Source organism: Oryx dammah, unplaced genomic scaffold (assembly GCF_014754425.2).
Source record: "Oryx dammah isolate SB20612 unplaced genomic scaffold, SCBI_Odam_1.1 HiC_scaffold_16, whole genome shotgun sequence".
NCBI lineage: Eukaryota > Metazoa > Chordata > Mammalia > Artiodactyla > Bovidae > Oryx > Oryx dammah.
In genome coordinates, this window is record NW_024070200.1 from 37,609,970 (window position 1) to 37,632,878 (window position 22,909).

Below are 22,909 nucleotides of genomic sequence, written 5' to 3' on the forward strand. Positions count from 1 at the left end.
CAGCTTTCACTGGTGGTGAATTGGGCTGCTTTGCTTGTGGAAGGGAATATGCTAGGCGCTTGAGAGAAACCGGGGAAATAGCTACTATGAGACAATGGCATTGGGTGGCAATTGCTAAGCTCTACTGATGCCCTAGAAAAAAATATAAAAAACTAGGAGTGATTAACAGGCAATTTAAAACCTGTGTAAAAGTTGGAGGGCTTCCTTGGCAGCATACAATGAAGCAACCTTTAAGACTCTAAAGGATTCTCATCATTTTTCCAATCAATTCATCAGTATTATCCCTGAAGACACCAGACTAAACCCAGCGGGTGACAGTGGACCACCCCAAACCCACCCGAGGAGTAGTCCTCCTGCAGCCACCACACCAGTTTGGGTATCTTAGCTGAAGCAAAAGAACATAGCCTCAGGTGCACTTTATGTGGACATTGCTTTGGTGAATAAGTTCTTTTCTATGCATCTGAGGAGAGTAGATCAGAAACGGTATGCATTCACATGGAACATCAATGTTATACATTTATAACTTTACTCCAGAGCTATGTTAATTTTCAGCTTCTATAGTAAGACAGCCTAAGAAATCAAGACCATTTAGACACCCTGCAAAACATCACACTGCTCTGTTACATCAATGACATCTCACTAACTCAGTCAGATGGACAAAAGGTGGCTAGCTCAGGGAAGAAACAGACTTTATATCAGATCCAGGCTGTAGTCCCAGCAGTGCTGCTATTTGGCCCTTTATGCTTCCATAGCTGGTATTCATGTTGCACCTGCATCTTGAATCACAGACCTTTATATGGTGCTGTGCCCCCTGTAAGAAGAACATGTAAGTCCAGGAAACGAGGGGTGGAAGCAGGAGGGACCTACTTTACCATCGCTCTTATGAGCTCTTGAGGAGCTTCAGCTTCCAGGCCTCACAGCCCAGAGTATTTATTTATTTCCCGGAGTATTTACTTCCATTGAAGTATTTAGCTACAGACGCCACTTGGGCATTCTGAGCACTTGTATGCAAGGACCAGCAGGCTAGAAGCCAAGAGTGACCCATGTGGGTGCTTCTCAGTACTCTCTTGCCCAGTCGTTATAATAAATGGACAAATGCAACTACCCTGGGCTAAGAAGGGCCAGTGGTCAGGGGCTTGGATCAGCAGGCAGACCACTGAGCCCAGAGGAGGTGCCAGCTGAGGGTAGAGGAACTTCACATGGCTGATGAGGAAGGAGACAGTGAGTACCAGGTGTGGCCCCCAGAGAGCTCCATGAGCAGCTCTGGTCAGTCATCACAGACCTGGGCAGTTTTCTGCCTTTTCCCTGGTTTTGGTTCTGCTCTGCCAGGAACCACCTTGTCCCCGTGGACATTGCGCGCCTCTGCTGGGCACAGCTGCTGCTGATTCACTGGAGCCTGGGTGGTGCCAAAACTGCCCCAGCAAGGGTGGAGGTGGGATGGGGGTGGGGAAGCCTCTCTTCTCTTTTGTGTTTTGCTTTGTCATGGGTGTGAAGGCAGGGAAGGAGGTTGGTTTGTGTACCAATTTTTCCACATCATTTTTAGTAAAATACTCCTTTCAGTTTTTACTTAAAGCACCCTGCCCTCTTCTTTCCATTTCCACAGGACTGTCCGATTGTGAAACTGAGTTGGGAGGCAATGCAGTGATACAAGGAGTACTAAACGGCAGCTCCTACATGTGGACTCCCAGAGGGAGTCCACAGCTCCAGCCCACCATGTGAGTGCAGACGTGTTCTAAGTAGATGTAACTGATGTTCAAGTTATGGTCATAGAACCAGGAGAGTAAAGAAGAGGAAAGGGTTCATTCACCCTGGAGGGTTAGGGAAGGCTTTACAGAAGAAATGCCTATTTAAGGTGGCATAGGAATCTGCCAGTTGGAGAAGTCTTGCCAGGTCTAGACAGAGGCAAGAACAAGCAAAGTATAGGGCCTGAGAATGTTTGTTGGCTCAAAGTTCTTGCTCCAGGGAATTATATTCCCATGCAAGGAGATTAGCAAGAAACACAAAATAATAGAAAGGTGTATGCTGTTAGGCGGTGATAAATGCCAACAAGGAAAGAAAAGGAGATGGCAGAGAGTGCAGAGGGAGGGGGACTGTTTTCTGTAGGGTGGCCAAGGTCAATCTTTTGGAAAATGTGGCTGTTGAACAGAGACCTGAATGAAGTGAGAAACAGAGCCACGTGAGGAGCATTTCAGTCAGAGAGAACAATGTGAGTGCAAAGGCCAGAGATGGGAGCTGCTTGGGGTGTTCAAGGAGCAGCAGAGTGTGGGGGGCGGTGGGCATAGTGACAGGGGGCAGTGGAGAGGAGGGCTTTGAGCAGAGGACATGGAGAGGAGACTTCAGGAGGCATAGGTATAAACAGAAACACCAGTCAGGGGGTTCCTGCCATGATCCAGGGGAGAGATGATAGGCGCCTGAGGGAAGGCAGCCATGGTGGAGGAATGAAGACATGTTGGTGGAACTTGTTGGAATTTGTACATCTTTTGAAGGTAGAGCCAGTGGGATTTGTTGGTAGTCTTGACAAGGCTGGAAAGGCAGTTTATTACAAAACTGGGGACTAAGAATTTCTGAATGTATCACTCACCTGCTTAAAGTTTAGACTCTTTAGCAAGCCACTCATTGATTTGCTGATTCATCCAACAAATAGTGATTGAATACCTCCTATAAGACAGGCTCTGTGCAATGTGTGAAGACACATTAATAAAAACAAGTAGGACAGACTCTGCCTTTACAAGTCTTACAGACAGATGGGTGAGACAGACAGGTAACCAGGCTGTTACAACCCTTGTGACAACTGCCTCCATATACAGGGGAAGTAGTATGGGTGAAAATAGGGGCACATGGAAGAGACATTTAATTCAGAGTTACTCGTGGTGTTGGGCGGGGGGAGAGGAAAGTCCAAGTTGAAATATCAAGAATGAATAGGTATTAATATTAAACAGTTGAAGGAATAAATGGGAGAAGAAGGAGGAAGAGAGTAGGGAGGTGAAGGAAATAGGGTATTGGAGGATGTAAAGGAAGTTCTGTATGGCCATGCAAGATGGAAAGGGGGTAAAGAAGAAGGGATCAGCTCACACAAGGCTTATACCTCACATTTAAGGGGGTTGCATTTTATTCTAAAAGCAATGGGGAGCCACTGAAGTGTATTCAGCAGGGGAATCCAACACCTGTTTATCCTTTTGAAAGAGCCCTTTGATTGCTGTGTGAGATGGACTGAAAGGTGGAGAAGCCTGGAAACAGGGAGAACAGTAAAGAAGCAACTGAAACAGTGTAAACACAGACTGGGGTAGAAGAGAGTCCTGGGTGGATTTGGGAGCTGTTTGGGGAGTGGAATCGCTAGAATTTAGTGACTGATAGGATAGAAAACGAAGGAAGGAACAATCAAGTGTGATCCTCAGGTTCTGGCGTGAGCCGTTGGGTGGAGATGGAAAGCTTTGCCTGAGAAACAGAATACAGGCAGACAATGAAGTCTGGATGGGAATGCCCAGTCAGTTGTGAATGTGTGGGTCTGAGGTGTTGAGAAACATGCTGAGGAGCTGCCCAGTAGCCAAGTGGATAAATGGATCCAAAGGTCAGGAGAGATTTAGTAGTCATGGGCACTGAAGCCAAGGTGTGGTTGGGCCTGACTAGGGAGAGAAGAGGGCTTGGGTGGGGACGCATGTTACACCCCAATCCAAGACATTTCCCAATCTGCCTCCTTCTATAGGCAGCACACAGCAGCCTGCCCTTTGTTCTGGGATCTTCCTGTCCTGCTCCTTCCTCGTTTGGGCTCCCTGTTTGTTCTCCTTCTAGAATCCAGCTCAAACATCACCAATTCCAGGAATCATTCCTTCCGTAATAGTAATGATACGTTTTCCTTCAGAGTCTGGTGAAGTCAACCTTTCACGCATCCTTTTATTATATTGCCCTGACCTGAAAACTGTGTTTAGCATACTGCAGGTCTTCGCACTAATATCTGTAAAGAAATGAACAGGCAGACGAATAATTGGAGCTTGAGCGGAGGACTTAGTCGAGAGGACCGGGAAGCCAGGACAGTGACGTCATCAGTCCAGTGTAACTGGACACTGCACCCTGAGACCGGCAGGCAGTCTGAGCTACTGCCGCCCGTTCTTCCCCAGCTTTGCCCCAGCCTTTCCTTATTTTACGCACCTCCACTTTTGTCCTACTCCCAAGGCCAGCCCCTAACTTTCCGCCCTCCCCATTGGTTGCGCGACCGCCCAATCGGCGGGCAGAAACCTTAAGCTCGCGCTCTCTCCGCTCGCCTTGGGGGTGGGGTGGGGTGCCTGCTCTCGTTCCCGCGTCTCGCGAGCGTTACAGTGACTCGCGGAGGGTTTGCAGTTCGGTCTGCTCTCGGCTGCCGTGAGGCGAACTGGTGCAGGGACTATGTTCCGAGCCGCGGCTCCTGGGCAGCTACGGCGGGCGGTGAGTCCGGGCGGGGAGGGCCGAGCCCGGTGACGGCCCGGCCTTAATCTGCTGTTCCTGTGAAGATCTGGGCGAAGGTCACCGCCATCCCCAGACCTAGCTGGCCCTCGCGCTGGCAGGCCCAGGTTGAACTGGGGCTCGGGTTCAGTTTTGAGGCCTGCCCTTGGCTCCTTCCGGGCCGCCAGCTGGGGGTCGAGGTCAGAGCTCAGAGTACCGAACCTACCTCCCGCTGCCCCTCCGCGTCCTCTTCGCAGCCCTTCTCCAGCCCTCCAGCTTTCCTCTTTGCACTGCTGGGCCGCCAGGTTTTCCACCTTTGGCGGAGAGCGAGCATTTGCGTCCCCAGCGAATCTTTACCCGAGGGAGGAAAATGTCGCCGCTGGGATGCCTTCTTGTAAAAAATAAAAAACTTGAGTTCAATTTCGAAGGTGTCGTTTCTGAAAGAATTAAACATTTTCCCTGGGCGCATTATGGCTGCTCGAATCCACTCACTGTCAAGTACCGTGGGCGAGGGGCGATGTGGTTTTGGAAACTTGGTCTGCTCTCTGGTGAATGGGACAGTGGTGAGTTTAGGTGATTGCATTGACAACTTTGGCCAATTTGCTTTTTTTTTTAATCCAGCAGATTGTTGGTTAAGTAGCTGGGGAACTATTGGTAGCGCTAAGTTTTTGATGCTTTTATGAGTTACAACTCATGAGTTTACCACATTTTCTATTATGAGAAAGACTGATAGAAAATATGTTTTTGTCTAACGCTCTGGGACACTAGTATTTGGAAATTGACCAGTTACAAGTCAAGTAACAATTTATATTGTAGATTCTGAAGGTTTTCTAATTTACAGTTAGGTTAACTGACAAGATTGCTAAACTTGGGTCAGAAACTTTCCGGTCGTTTTGTACTTTTTCTACACTTTTTCTTGTGCACGCATATTTTCTTATATCCTGCTGGGACTTTCTCCATAGTTAGCAATCTTTCTAGATATCTGTAGGTCCTTTTCTTGTGTATTCTTTGTTTCATTAAAAAAAAAAAAAACAACTACCAATCCTCTGTTCCCCCTCCCCCTCATACACACAGAGTTCAAACCCATATCCTTCAGATCAGCCTTCAGTCTTTCTTCCAGACATTTTCCTCAGCTGATCCAGACATAAACAAGTTAAAGTCATCGATTTGGAAAAAGTTCCAGGTATCAGAGTGCATCTCTTATTGTATACAGTAATGAGAAGGTAGTTTTGTGGACAGGTTAGAAGTCTGGCCTAAGAGAAATAGTTGTGAAGGGGGCATTTGGGAGTCAGTTATTTTATAGTTATTGACTCAGTTATTTGACTTCCCTGGTAGTTCAGATGGTAAGGAGTCTGCCTGGAATGCAGGAGACCTGGGTTCTATCCCTGGATCAGTGAGATCCCCTGGAGAAGGAAATGGCAACCCACTCCAGTATTCTTGCCTGGAGGATCTCATGGAGGGAGCTGGCGGGCTACAGTCCACAGGGTCACAAAGAGCCGGACATGACTGAGCAACTTCACTTCAACAGAAAAAATGGAACGACTAAGTAATCACTATAAACACAGTTTGCCAATATACATGGACAGTATTTTCAAATCTTTACTGTGGTTTGCCAAAGACTTTGACCTTTATGATTTATTTTCAGAATTTGAAGTCATGCTAAGTAAAGTAACTCCTCGAAAGTCATTGGAAACACCTGAGAGATTTGAATTTCAAGGATATAGGAAAATAGCGGGAACACTTCTAGAATGAATACATAAATACACATACATATTTAGCTTTAAAAATTTAGAAATTTCAGAAAAGTTTCAAGAACAGCACAAAGAAATCTCAAAACCCTTTGTTGAATTTCACCAGCTGTTAACAGTTTGGCACATTGGCTTTATTTTTCTTCATATATACAGCCTGTTATTTTTCTGAACCATTTGAGATTATATTGCAGACATGCCCTTTACTCCTAAAACTTTTAGTGTATTTTCTATGAACAAGGAATATGCACCTTTCATAACCACAGTTCAGTTCAGTTCAGTTGCTCAGTGGTGTCCCACTCTTTGCAACCCCATGGACTGCAGCACACCAGGCCTCCCTCTCAACTCCCAGAGTTTACTCAAACTCATGTCGGATGCCATTCAACCATCTCATCCTCTGTCGTCCTCTTCTCCTCACGCCTTCAATCTTTCCCAGCATCAGGGTCTTTTCCAGTGAGTCAGTTCTTTGGATCAGGTGGCCAAATTGGAGTTTCAGCTTCAGCATCAGTCCTTCCAATGAATATTCAGGACTGATTTCCTTTAGGATGGACTGGTGAGATCTCCTTGCTGTTCAAAGGATTCTCAAAAGAGTCTTCTCCAACACCACAGTTCAAAAGCATCAATTCTTTGGCACAGTATAATTGGCAAAATCAGCAAGTTTAACAATGATAACAGTACTATGCATTATCTGGTCTACAGATATTATTCACATATTACCAGTTGTCTTGTTAATCATTTGTAGCAGTATTTTTTGTATTGTTTTTTAAATTGAAGTATAATTGATTTACAGTGTTAATTTCTGCTATATAGCAAAGTGATTCAGTTATACATACATATACATTCTTTTTTATATTATTTTCCATTATGGTTTATCTTAGGATATTAACTATAGTTCCCTGATGCTCAGCAGTGGGACCTTGGGGTTTACTCATTTCTGTATGTACCAGTTTGCTTCTGTAGCGTATTTCTTACTCTGGTCTAGGATCGTCCAGGATCAGGCCTTGCATTTAGTTCTCATGTCTCTTCAGTCTTTGTTAGAAAGCTCCTCAGCCTTTCTTTGGCTTTGACGACAATGGCATTTTTGAAGGCTCCAGGCCTTCTATTTTGTTGACTGGCCCCCATTTACGTTTGTCTGATGTTTCCTCTGATCAGTTTCACGTTATGTATTTTTGGCAGGAGTTTTACAGAAGTGGTATTGTGTTCTCAGTGGATCATACTGGGAGGCTCATAATGTTGGTTTATTCCATTGGTGGTGGTGTTAATTACTTGGCTAAAGTGTTATTCAGCAGCTGTCAAATTACTACTCCTCCCTTTGTGATTTTTAACTAATTTATGGGGATATACATTGAGACTATAACTCTTCGGTTTCTCATCCACCTTTCACTCACTAGTCTTATCTGGTGATGCTTCTTGCCTGAGAAATGATTACTGTGATGTAAAATGGTGATTTTTCTAATTCTGTCGTTCCTTCTACATTTGTTAGCCTTGTATTATTACTTATGAACTCATGGAACCATGCTTCATTCAGTAAGTTATAATCCATTCAGTTCAGTTCAGTCGTTCAGTCGTGTCCAACTCTTTGCGACCCCGTGAATTGCAGCACGCCAGGCCTCCCTGTCCATTACCATCTCCCAGAGTTCACTCAGACTCACGTCCATCGAGTCCGTGATGCCATCCAGTCATCTCATCCTCTGTCGTCCCCTTCTCCTCCTGGCCTCAATCTTTCCCAGCATCAGGGTCTTTTCCAATGAGTCAACTCTTTGCATGAGGTGGCCAAAATACTGGAGTTTCAGCTTTAGCATCATTCCTTCCAAAGAACACCCAGGACTGATCTCCTTTAGAATGGACTGGGTGGATCTCCTTGCACTCCAAGGGACTCTAAAGAGTCTTTTCCAACACCACAGTTCAAAAGCATCAATTCTTCAGCGCTCAGCCTTCTTCTCAGTCCATCTCTCGCATCCATACATGACCACTGGCAAAACCATAGCCTTGACTAGACGGACCTTTGTTGACAAAGTAATGTCTCTGCTTTTAAATATGCTATGGTCATAACTTTCCTTCCAAGGAGTAAGCGTCTTTTAATTTCATGGCTGCAATCACCATCTGCAGTGATTTTGGAGCCCCCAAAATAAAGCCTGACACTGTTTCCACTGTTTCCCCATCTATTTCCCATAATCCGTTACCACTGTTAAATGTTTTGGTGGTCAAGTTGTGCCAGATTTCTGAAGTGCAAGTCCCTTCAGTCTGACTTGTTTACTGTCACTTATGATACTCTAAAGTCAAAATGGCTTTTCTGACTCTGTACTCTAGAAATTTAAAAAATTGTCTTTAGTTAACTGAATAAATTTAGAAAGATACATTTCTACAAAGTCTTATTTTTAATAATGGATTAATCTACTAAAAGATTTAAAAGATTAAGCTGTTAACATGACAAGGTGAACATAGCTAACACTACTAAACTATATATTTAAAATTGGCTGAGATGGTAAATTTTATATTTGTTTTTCATTGCAGTCAGTGAAAAAAGAAAAGAGATACCTTAAGCTGTTAGAATGTAAGTTAAATGACTCACATTTGGTATCTAAGTTACATTTCCATTTTGGCTTATCTGTGGCCTTGAGCAAAATCCTTCATCTTTGGAGGGGGCTCCTCAGTGTTACCTGTTAATGAAAGTGTTTTCCAGCCAAAACAAAGAGCTGAGGAGCACACTAAGAGGAAAATAGGTAGTTAATATTCTTGCAAGAATATTAATCTGAATTATTAGTATTATTTTATTCGTTTGCATATAAGATTGATTTGTTGACTAGTAAGATACCAAAGGGACTGCCCTGGTGGCTCATTTGGTAAAGAATCTGCCCACAGTGCAGATCTGGGTTCCATCCCTGGGTTGGAAAGATTCCCCTGGAGAAAGGAATGGCTACCTGCTCCAGTATTCTTGTCTGGGAAACTCCATGAACAGAGGAGCCTGGTGGGCTATAGTCCATAGGGGTTGCAAAGAGTTGGACATGACTGAACGGGTTATACTTTCAAGATACCAAAGAGATATTTTACACAGAGAGTACAGCAACACTTTCAAGTTTATTTGAATCTGCCTATTACTATATTCATTCCCAGACAGGGAGGCATATCTATTATGATTCAGAAGCTATGAAACTGGTATGAAGGAACAAGACAATTTTCAGAGTCCATGGTTTATCATTGATGAATGAGCTTGAACTCTGTAATTCACATGCAGATTTTAATTTCTTTTGAAAGAAGAGAGAAAGCCAACTTTGATGTACTGAAAGATTTATTGCATGAGGTGAATTAAATAAAATTATGCTGCTGCCAATGTGTCTACTTTAAGCGTCTTGTCTGTTTTTAAAGAGAAGTAAATTGACTGTGTTTTTAATAATATAGTCAATGTCATATGACATTTCTAGTCATGATTAAAAGCTACTGTATTTTATTACTAAAGAGGTTAAAGTAATTTAAAGTTCAGAAATGTAATATACATGTTTAAATTACAAAAGTTACATTAAAATAGGGATGAGTAACTAATTATATATTATTTGTCTTTTTCAGTAGAAGTTGAAAGATTTTATAGTTTGTACCTGCTTTTTAATTTTTGAGTTAAACAAAAAGACCTCTGCCCATTTACCATAACCCCATTTAGTTTTCAAAGGTGGTGGGGGAGGTAGATTATGTTTATTCTTACTACTTTATGTTTTGAGTAGGTTTGTAAGGGTAAAATAGGGAGTTAGGGTCCCAACTTTTTTCCTTCCAACTCCTGTTGTAGTTCACTACAAGAACATACAGTTAAAGGGGCTTCCCAGGCTCAACAGTAAAAAATCTGGCCGAAATGCGGGAGACGTGAGTTTGATCCCTGGGTCGGGAAAATTCCCTGGAGAAGGAAATGGCAACCCACTCCAGCATTCTTGCTGGGATAATCACGTGGACAGAGGAGCCTGGCAGGTTAGAGTCCATGGGCTTGCAAAAGAGTTGTATATGACTTTTTGTCAGCAACAGCAATCCTTGGTTGCTCTTGAAAGAACAGAAAAACAAGCAGGATCAAAACTGTTAAGGCTGAATAAGAGGACAGAAATGTGTTGATTGAACTTTAGCTATTCAGGGTTGATGGTGACGTTGAAGAGATTGGATTCAGTGTTGAGTGGAAGTGAAAGCCAGTTTGCTGTGAGTAAAGGTTGAGAAGGAGTGAGGTGAGGCAGCAGAGTTTGTGTGTAAGGACTTTGTTTTCGAGAAGTCTAGCCTTGAAAGGGTGGGGAGATGATAACCTCTTTAAGCCCTATCCTTGAAAAGAATACTGTCTCATAAAGGCCAGTCAACTTAATAAGGGAATGCAGCTGGTATGTAAAAGAAAACTTCACTTTACTACTTGGAACTAAGTCTAGTCAGTAAGTTCAGATAAGTTCCCTAAAAATATGATGGAGTGGGAAGACTTCCCTGGTGGTTCAGTGGCTAACAGTCCACCTGCCAATGCAAGGGACCCTGGTTTGGTCCCTGGTCTGGGAGGATCCCATATGCCTTAGGGCAGCTGAGCCTGTACACTCTAGAGCCTGTGCTGCTGGAGAGAAGCCACTGCAATGAGAAGCCTGCACACTGCAACAAACTTTCCCCTGCTGTTGGAGAAAGCTGGCCGCAGCAGTGAAGACCCAGCGCAGCCAAAAATCAGTGGGAAAAAAAAGTATGATAGGGTATCTCTAGTGATTTAGCACCTTTGCGTACTGTTCTTGGTAGACACACATATTAAAGTACTTAGATAATTAAGTTATCAATGACAAGAAAATGGTTGCTTTTTAGGTTTTGATCATTTTAGGGGAAACCTCTCTTAGTTACTAACATTCACAGAATGCCCACTATGTATCAAACTCAAAGATAGATACTGAGTTTACAATGGAGAGTGAGACAGACCTGCTGCTGCTGCTGCTGCTAAGTCACTTCAGTCGTGTCCGACTCTCTGCGACCCCATAGACGGCAGCCCACCAGGCTCCCCCGTCCTTGGGATTCTCCAGGCAAGAACACTGGAGTGGGTTGCCATTTCCTTCTCCAGTGCGTGAAAGTGAAAGTAAAGTTGTTTAGTCGTGTCCGACTCATTGACACCCCATGGACTGCAGCCCACCAGGCTCCTCCATCCATGGGATTTTCTAGGCAAGAGTACTGGAGTGGGTCGCCATTGCCTTCTCCTGAGACAGACCTAGTCCCTGCCCAGTGCCTTGCAAACAGACTGGGGAAGACAGACATTTACACATTATCTTAAGCGTGATCATGAAAGGTATATAGGGTCTTCGGGGAATATGTATTGGGGGAGAGAATTAACCTAGTTAGGGAGCTGGAGAAACCTGTGAAAGTACTTTGTGAACTAAGGTGAACTACAACTGTTAGTGGGTAATGAAGTAATAGTAAGGGTAAGGATTTTCTTTGGGTAACAAGGTCACTTCATTTTTTAGTTTTGTCTGTCTTAACTCACCTGTTTACCTTTGTCTTAATTTACTACGTACTGTATGTGCTCTTTTTTTTTTTAAGAAAAATTTAAAAGTATTTTAAAGTCTTTATTGAATTTGTTACAATACTGCTTCTGTTTTATGTTATGTGTTTTGGCCTCAATGCATGTGGAATCTTAGTCCTCTACCAGGGATCCAGTCTGCACCCGCTGAATCTTAACCACTGAACCACCAGGGAGCTCTCTTATATGATACATATATTGCCTTTTAAACATGGTATTGTTTCCAGGATTGAATTTGAAACAGAAATAAAAGTGCATTAGTCATGTTAGTTTGATTATTTTTTTAAAAAGCCCCAAATAAAAGCGCCTCTAAAGTCTGCTGCCCCCTTGCTTCAATTCTGGGCAAGTTTGATGGGCCATCCCAGTTCCAGGGTTCGCTTGTGAGATCAGCTGAGAGCTTTTTAGTGGCTGCATTGCAGTATTGCAGTTCAGCTTCTTCCACTGCCCGGTTGTGTTTCCTTGATGCCTCATGGGGAGCCAAGAGTGCTCCCCAGTAAACTTCTTTCACACACACACACACACACACACACAAAGGTTGATGACCAAGAGTGCTCCCCAGTAAACTTCCTTCACACACACACACACACACAGTGGTTGATGACCAAAAATGGATGGTGGCACCAGTCTGCATTAATTAATTTAAGTAGCAGTGTTTTGAAGAGATTGAGATTCTTTTCTGAGCAGCTACCTTATTGCGTATTTCAACAGTTATCTTTAAATGTTGAAGATTTGGCTTCTTTTTTTTTCCTCATTAAAAAAGAGGGCCCTAACGTCTACAGATGCAGTGGATCACAGGGTAATACAACAACTTGCATTTAAAAACCTTTCAGTAATGGGACCTGTACTTTTGGAATCTTTTTGTGATATGCTACACCACTTGTATTTAAAATAGAATTTTAGCGTTGTAGGATTTTTACAGCTGGAAAAGAGGCCTTTGAAGTCATCTTTTTGACCAGTTCTATTATTTTTAGCAGGAGAATATTTGCTAGGTGAAATATTACAGGAATGACCCATATATAAAACAGCTAAAAATGGTAATGCTTTGCAAACTGTTAATTACAAACCTCAGATCTGAGTCCAGCTACCTGGACTTTAACCTGGTTCTTTTCTTAGGTCTGTAGCCATTAAGTTCCAGTTCCTCCATATGTAAACTCAAGGTAGTAATAGTACCACATCATAAAGGATTTTTGAGTTTTAAATACAATTTAATCTTAGTAGAGGGCTTTGATCCCTGAGTTGGGAAGATCCCCTGGAGAAGGGAACAGCTACCCACTCTGGTATTCTTGCCTGGAGAATTCTTTGGACAGAGAAGCCTGGCTGGCTGTATCCCACGGGGTTGCAGAGTCAGACACACTGAGCAACTTTCGCTTTCCTTTCTTTTTCAGGGGGCTCAATAATATTAGTTTGGTTAATTTGGTTAAAGAGAAGTGAGGGACCATTCTGGCAGCCCTGCTTGCCTGGTGCTCACTTTATTCTATGTGTTGGTTCCAGCGGTGCCTTCCTGGATGGAGTATAGCTTGAAAACCTTTGGTTTAGTTTGTCTCCCTCAATTTGAAGATGAAGAAACTGGGCTCTGGTTTAAGGAATAACATTTTAAAGGCCACAGACCAATTTCTTCTGCTGCAGGCTACACACAGCTTATTATTGCTGAATTAAGCTACATAACCATGTTTAGGTTCTACGGCTTCTCTTGAGGTGGTATGTGAGAATAGAAGGTAGAATATTGAATTAGAAAAAACAGTGAATTAAAGAAACCTTAATATTAAACTATAAAGGAGTCAGTTGGTAAAATAGTGTGAAGTGTCTTAGGATATATGTAGTGTTCAATCAAGACTGGTCAGATAGATGGACTGAGTAGTTTCTTATATATTCTTTTGTTGTTGTTTATTCTTTAAAATTTTTTTGAATAGCCTTTTAAGAAGAATATGCAGTGTTCCCTTGGAAGTTCTGAAAAGCTTGACAATTCCATAGGAAACTACCCAATTTATCTTATTATAGAACTATAATTTATAGCAAATATGGGCCTTCTGCCACCAAATCCTGGATTTATTCTTTAAATGGTGATGAAAAGCTCATAAATTTTATGGTAAATGATATGTGAAGCATAATCAAAAATATGGTGTCTAATATATATTGGTAATAAATAGTTTGTTACTGGCAATTCTTGTTAAATGTGATTTGAAGCATAAATTATGCCATTGGATCCTAATTACACAGTTCTTTACTATGTGCCCTTCTGATTAAAATAGAAGTACCGCATAATTCTACAGGTGTATATCGGAAAAAACATTGTTCTAGACAACAGGGATACAAAAATGAACAGGCATGGTTTTTGCCTTCTAAGAACTTTCATGCCATCGCAGGAATTGTGAATTGCTACAACTTTTCTGGAAAACATTTTGCATCAGTCAGTGTTAAAAGCCCTTGAAAGCGTGTCTATCTCTTGATCTAACATTCCTGGATTTTGTCATAAGAAGTGAATCTTAAGATGTGCATAAAGATTTCTAACCTTAACCATAAAAATTCTCACCTCCTGTGAGTTTTTTTTTTAATTATAAAAACGTAAAAGCTATACGAACAAAGACTTGATTCAGCAAAAACAGAAGTCTCCTTTTCTCCCCCTTTGAATCCCAGGGACGGGGGAGTCTGGTGGGCTTCCGTCTATGGGGTCGCACAGAGTCGGACATGACTGAAGCGACTTAGCAGCAGCAGCAGCAGCAGCAGCTTGCTCCCTTTAAGGAAAAAGATAAATGTCATTCACTAATAAACAATGTAGCAATTATGTCCTCTGGCAAATTCTTCCCATCCTCATCTTGTGGCTTTGGAAGCATTTCTACCGCTGAATGCTTGCCCTGGAATCTATGGCCCTCAGCTCTGGGATTGGTTCATCAAGGATCGAGGAGGCTTAGAGGGCTGAGGAGAAGGAATGGGTTGCAGTTGTAGAGGTAGGAAGCTTAGGGGAAAAGGGGCCCCTATCTTGTTGAAGGTTGTACAGAATCTGGCTTAGTCATCTATGAAAGCAGAGCAGCTGAAGTAACCTGGCCAAGTTCCAATCTGAACTTTTAGTCTTACTGGACTAAAAGGGTATCTCATCTGTTGAGGAAGATTGCAGAGAGCTATGAGAAGGGTCATCTCTGCATTGTTTATAATCATAAAAAATGTCTCGTAACCTAAATGATTATGGAAACTGGTTGAACTGGTATGCCTAAGTATTAATAAAAAGATAAAAGTGAAGGTGTTAGTTGCTCAGTAGTGCCCAACTCTTTATGATCCCATGGTCCATGGAATTCTCCAGGCAAGAATACTAGAGTGGGTTGCCATTCCCTTCTCAAGGGGATTTTCCTGACCCAGGAATTGAACCCAGGTCTCCTGCATTGCAGGCATATTCTTTACCATCTGAGCTACCAGGATATGTGCAAAATAGTAAACAAAAAATATGTATTCTGTTGATTTAGTTGCATGACCAGCATTGTAGTCCTGTGCCTGGCTTCCCTTCATTTATAACCTCCTTATAAAATTCAAGCTCTGGGTACATTTTATATTAGGCTTTCTTCATTCCCACTCCAGATCAGAAGATTATTGCTGAATTCAAACCACTGAACCATGACATGTGATCATCAGTGCCTCTTTTTCTCATTGCCATTTTCCACAAGGACAGTTCTCAGATTTTCTCCTTTCCTCAGGCCTGTAGTGTGCTTCCTTATTCTTTCACATGTCAGAACACCTAAGCTTCCTTCCATTCTTCCTCTTGATCATCTATGTTCTGCAGCTGCCAACATTTTGGCTTGGAAACTATCATGAATTGGAAACTATTCTGTCTTGTAATTGTGTGTGAACAAGTCTTATTTCCCTTGAAAACTCTGAGTGCAGGGACCATTCTTGTTCATCTTTGTGTTTCTGGTGTTCGAAATTATTTCACATGACCATGAACTACATGTTGGTTTCTCGATAGCCCATAGTACCTCTGGGAGGATTTTAACTGGTTCCAGGATACAGCCCCAAAGCTTTTTTTGAATTTGAAAGCATATTTAAACAATTGAAACTTTAGAAAAATTGCTGTAGTGTTGTATTGTAAAGACAGATTTCCGTTATCAGTTATTTTGGTATTAAATTCATTTTACCTGAAGCGATAGAACTTTAGTAGTTGATTACATTATCGTTATTCCTGGATATACTCTGCTCTTTAGTAGTATTGACTGCAAGTGAATGTAACTGGTAGTTGATACCTAGTTTGAGACTGTGTTCTAAGGATTTTAAATTCAGATACATATATCAGTTTCTTGTTGAACATAGATTAGTGGGAAAGTTGTTTGGAAATAATAAAAAGATTTTTTTCTAACAGTAGAATACTAATTTGTATTTTCTATCTTTATTAGGCAGGAGTATCAGTAATAGAGTGATAGATAAAAATAGCCCAATTTTGCTATTGAGCAAGTATTTATAAATACATTTATAGAACTGAGTATTGCATACACTTCTCTTTAAACCACACCTGCTTACCAATTAGAGCAAAACAAAAATTATACCGCAACATTATTTTCCTTTTTTTTTTCTCTTTTTAGACCTCATTGCTACGATTTCAGAGTACCCTGGTGATAGCTGAGCATGCAAATGATACCCTTGCACCCATTACATTAAATACCATCACTGCAGCCAAACATCTTGGAGGTGAAGTGTCCTGTTTAGTAGCTGGAACCAAATGTGACAAGGTGAGACATCTTTAAGGTCAACCATAGCAAATAAAATTGCCATTAAGAGACAGGGAATGATGGCAACAGAGTTGTAATGAGGACTGTAACCCAAACTGGGCCCTAAACCTCATTAAATGGTCAGTTTCACAACCATTACTGTATGTGAAAAGGAAACTAAAAGGTTTGCTCACTAGGTGTTTTTATCTTATGAAATGAGGTGGAATACTTGACTTAGTTTCACCGGCACCGTCTTGTGCCATCAGGTGCCAAGCAGAGAGGTAATATTTGAGTCCCCTTAGAGGTTAATTGGAAAAGGTGATGGCACCCCACTCCAGTACTCTAGCCTGGAAAATCCTATGGACGGAGGAGCCTGGTGGACTGCAGTCCATGGGGTCGCGAAGAGTCGGACATGACTGAGTGACTTCACTTTCACTGTTCACTTTCATGCATTGGAGAAGGAAATGGCAACCCACTCCAGTGTTCTTGCCTGGAGAATCCCAGGGACGGGGGAGCCTGGTGGGCTGCTGTCTATGGGGTCGCACAGAGTTGGATACGACTGATGCGACTTAGCAGCAGCAGCAGCAGCAGCAGAGGTTAATAGCCAATCCCTTTTTAGTATTGATGAATATACTTGCTGCTACTGCTACTGCTAAGTCAGTTCAGTCGTGTCTGACTCTGTGCGACCCCATAGACGGCATCCCAGCAGGCTCCCCCGTCCCTGGGATTCTCCAGGCAAGAACACTGGAGTGGGTTGCCATTTCCTTCTCCAATGTATGAAAATGAAAAGTGAAAGTGAAGTCTCTCAGTTGTGTCTGACTCTTAGTGACCCCATGGATTGCAGCCTACCAGGCTCCTCCATCCATGGGATTTTCCAGGCAAGAGCACTGGAGTGGGGTGCCATTGCCTTCTCTGGAATATACTTGCTGATTGCTTTTAATTCCTGAAAGTGGTAAATCTGGAAAAAGTATCATGGGTGTTCATTTTTACTTGGTGTAAGAATTCAAATGCAAGGACTTTCCCAAAACTACAACTGGTACTAGAAGATGTTCTTTGTTTGGTTGTTGACATAAGACAATGACAGCTTTGTAAACTAACCCCCTGAAAAGGAACTCTAATGAGGTTTGCAGAGTCTGTACTTTGGACTTTAGTGTAGTTGAAATCGTGCTGTCATTAAGCTTAACCTTGAGCCACCAGTTGCCTCTCTCACCATACAGGATCTGCCAGTTGTATAGTTGGGAGCTTGGACCTCAGAGGAAAAAACCCAGAAGAGAGCTTGTTACTTTTTAGACAATTTAATTTATTTTTTACTACATGGCATTGATGCAGAGCATGTGATATAACGCAGGTTCAGTTAGTGTTGTTTTGGCCAATTTCTTACATGAAATTGGTATCTTAAAATAATGTATTCAGCCAGGTGTATGCTTATGTGGATTTCTTTACCTAAATCCTGCTAACAACTGTTGACTCTTGCATAGTTATAAAAGATAGCTAAGCCATCTTTTTGGTTGCCCTACTTTCAGCTATACAAGTTCTGGATTTGATTTTTTTTACTGTGATTTTAATTAATCTAATATAACTTGGAAGATTATCATAGACAGCAAGTAACTTTTCTGTGTAGTGCCTGAAATAAGAGATGAATTTGATAGTACAATATCCCCTGCCAGTGAATACCTGATTCAGAAGAGTTGCTTTTGCACCGCCTTCTTTCTTGAGTGAATATTGTTGGAACCTTGCCCTCCTTTGAGGGAGGGCAGAAGACATGGCCTTTTATGCTTACTCATCAGTGAATCAGCAAGAGGTAAAGAAGAAGATGGTAGACCAGAATATGATTGCCATGTTTCTGCTACGACAGAAACCGGTCATGCTGTACTTAGAGATTTAAAAGAAGGAGTTCTAATGGCTTTCTGTATACAGAAAATCTGACTGGTCAAAGAGCTTTCCCAGAACCCCATCCTGATTCTAAACAAGAGAAAAGAGGAATTAAGATAGAAAATATTTTGCTTCATTATAGATAAATCCATGGGGATGAGCAGGAACTCAGGGGTTGACTGTGGACTGTTTTCTCTATAGTTTTCTAAGGTTCTCTATGGTTTTCTCTATGGCCCAGAATCACTGATTTTAATATCAGCAGAAATCATTATTGTCAGATAAAGTGCAGTGGCTTGCATACCAGAGTGGTTAAGTCTTGCTCTTTAGTTCTCGGAACCTTAAGTCTGAAATGTCTGAAAGGTATTGGTTGTGTCATTATTATGAGCAGAAGAACCTAACTGTTTCTAAAATGATGGACTTACATTTGTATTGAGCAAAAGGGAAGAGCACGATATACAATTACATTTGAGTGGAGAGCTAAGTTGATTTTGATTTATCAATTTGTACTTTTTTCAAGGCAAGAATTTTTGCTTAGGGTCAGTAAACCGTAAGATCAATTGGCTTAAGATTTTCTTTGTTAAATAATTTTCTTTTATTCCTAAGAAGCCCTTTTTCTCATAAGAACAGTTCTTACAGTGGCCACTAAGATTTTATAGTCTGTTGAATCTGTAATGGTGGCTCTATTAGTATTTTTCTGTTAGATGGATAATTAAAAACTTTTATTCATAGGTGGCACAAGATCTCTGCAAAGTAGCAGGTGTAGCGAAAGTTCTGGTGGCTCAGCATGACGCGTACAAAGGCCTCCTTCCAGGTGAGCTTTTCCACTGGAAAAAATTAATGCCTAAATTATGCTTGAAAACTGAATATGTGGAGAAGGAAATGGCAACCCCTCCAGTATCCTTGCCTGGAAAATCCCATGGATAGAAGAGTCTGGTGGGCTACAGTCCATGGGGTCGTAAAGAATCAGACATAACTGAGTATCTGAGCATGTTAGGTGAGGACCCCTAAACTTCCCTCTCTCATTACTGGGTGGGTGTTCACCTGTTTCTGCACATTTCAGCATGAACCTGGCACAAGAGAGATTGCTTCAGACTGAGAGTGCCCGTCTGCTCCCCTGCAGGTGTGTGGGAGCCTGGGGCTTCTTGGTGGGGGGTGTGATGCTCTTGGTTATGGGAGTTGGACTCCTTTGGTGCTGCCTTGAGCCAAGGATGGTTAGAGAGGGGAAGTACAGCATCAAATTAAGGGTGCAGTGGCTGGCTAATAGCTTTCTTATAGATCAGTAATCAATTAGAATTAAAAACCGAGAAACAAAAAGAAGAAAAAATAATAATAACATTAAAAACCCAGTACCATTTACATTAGCACCAAGAAAGAAGAAGAAAGGAAACAAAATATTTAGGTATAAATCTAACAAAATATGTACAAGATCTCTGAGGGAAAACTACAAAGCTCTAGGTCTGCACATACAATGGAACATTATTTAGCCTTAAAAAAAAATTCTGAAACATGCTACAATGTAAGTGAATCTTGAAGACACTAGTTCAGTTCAGTCGCTCAGTCGTGTCCAACTCTTTGGGACCCCATGATTCGCAGCACGCCAGGCCTCCCTGTCCATCACCATCTCCCGGAGTTCATTCAGACTCACGTCCATCGAGTCCGTGATGCCATCCAGCCATCTCATCCTCGGTTGTCCCCTTCTCCTCCTGCCCCCAACCCCTCCCAGCATTAGAGTCTTTTCCAATGAGTCAACTCTTCGCATGAGGTGGCCAAAGTACTGGAGCTCTTCAGCTTTAGCATCATTCCTTCCAAAGAAATCCCAGGGTTGATCTCCTTTAGAATGGACTGGTTGGATCTCCTTGCAGTCCAAGGGACTCTCAAGAGTCTTCTCCAACACCACAGTTCAAAAGCATCAATTCTTCGGCACTCAGCCTTCTTCACAGTCCAACTCTCACATCCATACATGACCACTGGAAAAACCACAGCCTTGACTAGACAGACCTTTGTTGGCAAAGTAATATCTCTGCTTTTGAATATGCTATCTAGGTTGGTCATAACTTTTCTTCCAAGGAGTAAGTGTCTTTTAATTTCATGGCTGCAGTCACCATCTGCAGTGATTTTGGAGCCCAGAAAAATAAAGTCTGACACTGTTTCCACTGCTTCCCCATCTATTTCCCATGAAGTGATGGGACCAGATGCCATGATCTTCGTTTTCTGAATGTTGAGCTTTAAGCCAACTTTTTCACTCTCCTCTTTCACTTTCATCAAGAGGCTTTTTAGCTCCTCTTCACTTTCTGCCGTAAGGATGGTGTCATCTGCATATCTAAGGTTATTGATATTTCTCCCGGCAATCTTGATTCCAGCTTGTGCTTCTTCCAGCCCAGCGTTTCTCATGATGTACTCTGCACAGAAGTGAAATAAGCAGGGTGACAATATACAGCCTTGACGTACTCCTTTTCCTATTTGGAACCAGTCTGTTGTTCCATGTCCAGTTCTAACTGTTGCTTCCTGACCTGCATACAGATTTCTCAAGAGGCAGGTCGGGTGGTCTGGTATGCCCATCTCTTTCAGAATTTTCCACAGTTTATTGTGATCCACACAGTCAAAGGCTTTGGCATAGTCAATAAAGCAGAAATAGATGTTTTTCTGGAACTCTCTTGCTTTTTCCATGATCCAGCGGATGTTGGCAATTTGATCTCTGGTTCCTCTGCCTTTTCTAAAACCAGCTTGAACATCAGGGAGTTCATGGTTCACGTATTGCTGAAGTCTGGCTTGGAGAATTTTGAGCATTAATTTACTAGCATGTGAGATGAGTGCAATTGTGCGATAGTTTGAGCATTCTTTGGCATTGCCTTTCTTTGGAACTGGAATGAAAACTGACCTTTTCCAGTCCTGTGGCCACTGCTGAGTTTTCCAAACTTGCTGGCATATTGAGTGCAGCATTTTCACAGCATCACCTTTCAGGATTTGAAACAGCTCAACTGGAATTCCATCACTTCCACTAGCTTTGTTCGTAGTGATGCTTTCTAAGGCCCACTTGACTTCACATTCCAAGATGCCTGGCTCTAGATTAGTGATCACGCCATCATGATTATCTGGGTCGTGAAGCTCTTTTTTGTATAGTTCTTCTGTGTATTCTTGCCACCTCTTCTTAATATCTTCTGCTTCTTTTAGGTCCAGACCATTTCTTTCCTTTATCGAGCCCATCTTTGCATGAAATATTCCCTTGGTATCTCTAATTTTCTTGAAGAGATCTCTAGTCTTTCCCATTCTGTTCTTTTCCTCTATTTCTTTGCATTGATCGCTGAAGAAGGCTTTCTTATCTCTTCTTGCTATTCTTTGGAACTCTGCATTTAGATGCTTATATCTTTCCTTTTCTCCTTTGCTTTTCACCTCTCTTCTTTTCACAGCTATTTGTAAGGCCTCCCCAGACAGCCATTTTTGTTTTTTTTGCATTTCTTTTCCATGGGGATGGTCTTGATCCCTGTCTCCTGTACAATGTCACAAACCTCCGTCCATAGTTCATCAGGCACTCTATCTATCAGATCTAGACCCTTAAATCTATTTCTCACTTCCACTGTATGATCATAAGGGATTTGATTTAGGTCATACCTGAATGGTCTAGTGGTTTTCCCTACTTTCTTCAATTTAAGTCTCAATTTGGTAATAAGGAGTTCATGATCTGAGCCACAGTCAGCTCCTGGTCTTGTTTTTGTTGACTGTATAGAGCTTCTCCATCTTTGGCTGCAAAGAATATAGTCGATCTGATTTCAGTGTTGACCATCTGGTGATGTCCATGTGTAGAGTCTTCTCTTGTGTTGTTGGAAGAGGGTGTTTGCTATGACCAGTGCATTTTCTTGGCAAAACTCTATTAGTCTTTGCCCTGCTTCATTCCGCATTGCAAGGCCAAATTTGTCTGTTACTCCAGGTGTTTCTTGACTTCCTACTTTTGCATTCCAGTCCCCTATAATGAAAAGGACATCTTTTTTGGGTGTTAGTTCTAAAAGGTCTTGTACGTCTTCATAAAACCGTTCAACTTCAGTTTCTTCAGCGTTATTGGTTGGGGCATAGACTTGGATAACTGTGATATTGAATGGTTTGCCTTGGAGACGAACAGAAATCATTCTGTCGTTTTTGAGATTGCATCCAAGTACTGCATTTCGAACTCTTTTGTTGACCATGATGGCTACTCCATTTCTTCTGAGGGATTCCTGCCCGCAGTAGTAGATGTAATGGTCATCTGAGTTAAATTCACCCATTCCAGTCCATTTCAGTTCTCTGATTCCTAGAATGTTGACGTTCACCCTTGCCATCTCTTGTTTGACCACATCCAATTTGCCTTGATTCATGGACCTGACATTCCAGGTTCCTATGCAATATTGCTCTTTACAGCATCGGACCTTGCTTCTATCACCAGTCACATCCACAGCTGGGTATTGTTTTTGCTTTGGCTCCATCCCTTCATTCTTTCTGGAGTTATTTCTCCATTGATCTCCAGTAGCATATTGGGCACCTACTGACCTGGGGAGTTCCTCTTTTGGTATCCTATCATTTTGCCTTTTCCTACTGTTCATGGGGTTCTCAAGGCAAGAATACTGAAGTGGTTTGCTATTCCCTTCTCCAGTGGACCACATTCTGTCAGGCCTCTCCACCATGACCTGCCCATCTTGGGTTGCCCCCCAGGC

The 22,909-nt window shown here is 42.2% G+C and overlaps 1 protein-coding gene across 1 annotated transcript in view; it reads left to right on the forward strand.

Annotated features, from left to right (window-relative positions):
- The first annotated feature begins 4,230 nt into the window (after positions 1-4,230).
- The window catches only part of ETFA (electron transfer flavoprotein subunit alpha), an 81,685-nt gene continuing 63,006 nt past the window's right edge, over positions 4,231-22,909 (forward strand). Inside the window, exons 1-3 of the mRNA XM_040257337.1 lie at positions 4,231-4,419; positions 16,230-16,376; positions 18,957-19,038. Coding sequence (XP_040113271.1) covers positions 4,381-4,419; positions 16,230-16,376; positions 18,957-19,038 — 268 coding nt within the window. The 5' untranslated portion in view covers positions 4,231-4,380. The remainder of the gene's footprint in view (positions 4,420-16,229; positions 16,377-18,956; positions 19,039-22,909) is intronic.